At 33.1% G+C, this 2,714-nt stretch overlaps 1 protein-coding gene across 1 annotated transcript in view; it reads left to right on the forward strand.

Annotated features, from left to right (window-relative positions):
- The first annotated feature begins 68 nt into the window (after positions 1 to 68).
- The window catches only part of MTHFD2L (methylenetetrahydrofolate dehydrogenase (NADP+ dependent) 2-like), a 105,307-nt gene continuing 102,661 nt past the window's right edge, over positions 69 to 2,714 (forward strand). Inside the window, exon 1 of the mRNA XM_012659871.1 lies at positions 69 to 177. Coding sequence (XP_012515325.1) covers positions 132 to 177 — 46 coding nt within the window. The 5' untranslated portion in view covers positions 69 to 131. The remainder of the gene's footprint in view (positions 178 to 2,714) is intronic.

Here is a 2,714-nt window from a genome sequence, read left to right on the forward strand (position 1 = left end):
GAAAAACCATGTCTTATTTAGTCAAGCAGCTTTCTCTGCTTGTTTTTCTTCCAGGTATCTGTAGTGAGCTTATTCTAAAACCCAAGGATGTTTCTCAGGAAGAACTTTTGGATATAACTGATCAATTGAACATGGACCCAAGAGTCAGTGGTATATTAGTTCAGTTACCACTGCCAGGTACATAATGCTCTTCTATATATCTAGTTTGGCTAGGAGAAAGGGCATCTTTCAACATTGTGTCATGACACTGAAAGTAATTTATAAAATATGTTCAGAAGGGCATTAGTTATTATACTAGTAATATGTATAATAGGTGTTGATTTCTGAATGATTTATGCTTATAGTGACAAAAAACTGAAAAATTTAGGCATTGGCAATACATGCACTTCTTGCTTTGCACAGTAGTGCAGGACCATAAAAATGACTGTATGAGCTGAAACCAGGCAAAAGAATCTTAATAATCAGTGGGAAAGATGACAATTTTTCTGTGACCTTTAAAATTTTCTGCCAAAGCATTAAGAATTTCCCTACTGTGGTTTATAAATGTATAGGTAAATTAAAAATTAGTAAAACAAATACTTATTCAGTACACTATAAGGCATTAGAAATATTGAGAATTAAAGTGTTTGATTTCTTTGTAAAATGCTTATCAAGAATAGTTTGAACAGTGCTTGCCTTCTTCTCATTCTGGAATTTAGAAGTTATAGAATGGAGCAAGTAGCTTTTTCTATGCCTTGGTGAATTGAATTATCATATTCCTTTCGAAGTTTGATTAGCTTCCAAAATTTTGTCCTTTGTACTTTCAGTCCCATGAAATATCTCTGAGAATTCCTTTAATGTGAAATTTTATGCTAGTGTCACTTCTTCTGGGACATTGTCATCCTTTTTGTCAGATCATTTTCCTCATTTATGTGAATCAGTTCACCTTCACTAAGTTCCTCTGGCTACAGTGTCAACATTCCATGGTCAGTTATTTTTTGTACAACTCCATTTACATTCAATTAGAACTCTGGGTACAACTCCATTTCCATTGACTTAGAATCCTATTGAAGTGACTTTATCTTGTTTTTTATGTTTATCAGGCTTTTTCAACATAGTTTTTACCTTCATTTCATGCAAGCTTCTTGTCTTTCCTTTGTTGTCACCATTCTCAGAGCTTCTGCTCACATCCACTTTCCATTCCAGCATTATTATATTTTGTTTCCTTGCTGTACTTGCATTTTTATAGGCTCATCTCCTTTGTCGATTATCCACTTTTGTAATCCATGTTATGCGAGTTTATCTTTGGGAGACGTGGAGAGAACACCCTTTGCTGTCTATGTTTGAACAATACCAAACATGCAGTGACCAAACCTCAGCAGACTTTGAAGGAAGTGCCATGCCATGATTGTTCACTGATCATGGTGTTCATGTGTTATTTCCATAGTGATCTGCGGATTGAAGAGCTAGCAGCCATTATATAATTACTCACAGTTAATATGGCATGATAGATGGAATTTGAACTTTGTTGTTGGAGGACTATTATAATTTAACTAAATTGTGGTTCTGAACTTTGTGCATACTTGAATTGCACATAGTGAATATTGCCAGTATAGTAAAGATTTCAGTAGTTCTGTAAGTTTTAAACAACAATTACATGACATGCAGAAAATAAAGTTTTATGATGCTATTATATGAGATCTTTATATGGTTATTAATATTGTCTTTTATCTAATGATATAACTTAATATCTTAATACATGTTGTAGCTTTTGTGCTATTTAAATTGTACCAAAAATTCATACTTCTAATTCTTTTCTTCCAGTATAGCTGCACTGAAAAAACATCATCAAGTTGGGAAGGATCTTAGCAGTTATTAAGGTTTCCCCCTGAGAAAAATGCTTTGAGAGACAGCGCTATAGATTCATTATGTTAAAATTAGTGTAGTGATATATCACTCACATTTAAAATAGAAAAAGAATTCAACACATGGAACACTCTGATTTCATATCATATGACTATGAAGTCTAGAAATCAGGAATTTATTAACATCACAAATCTATCCATTTTTTGGCAGTGTTTGGCAATTGTTCGGCTCATGCAGAAAAAAGTCTTTTTTTTTTTCTTAGTACTGCATTTGCCAAACAATTTATAGTTTGCAATTTTTGAAATTTTCCCCACCAACATGTGTATGACATTCAAATGACTATAAAAAACATGTCACAATATTAATTGTTAAAATGTCCACTACACAAAGCAGTCCACAGATTCACTGCAATTTGTATCAAAATTCCAATGATATTTTTTACAGAAATAGAAAAGAAAATCCTAAAATTCATATGGAACCACAAAAGACCCTGAGTAGCCAAAGCAACCCTGAGAAAAAAAGAACAACATTAGAAGCATCACTACCTGATCCCAAAATATACCACAAAGCTATAGTAATCAAAACAACATGGTGCTGGCACAAATACAGACTTATAAATCAATGTAACAGAATCAAGAGCACAGGAATAAATACAGACATTTAAGATCAAGTGATGTTTGACAAAGGTGCTAGTAACACACATCGAGAAAGAACATTCTCTTCAATAAATGGTGCTGGGAAAACAGCATATTCACATGCAGCAGAATGAAATTGGGCCCTTAACTCACCCCACATACAAATATCAACTCAAAATGGATTAAAGACTTAAATGTAGACCTAAAACTTTAAATCAACTAGAGGAAAACATA

The sequence above is a fragment of the Propithecus coquereli genome, unplaced genomic scaffold (assembly GCF_000956105.1).
Source record: "Propithecus coquereli isolate 6110/MARCELLA unplaced genomic scaffold, Pcoq_1.0 Scaffold64, whole genome shotgun sequence".
NCBI lineage: Eukaryota > Metazoa > Chordata > Mammalia > Primates > Indriidae > Propithecus > Propithecus coquereli.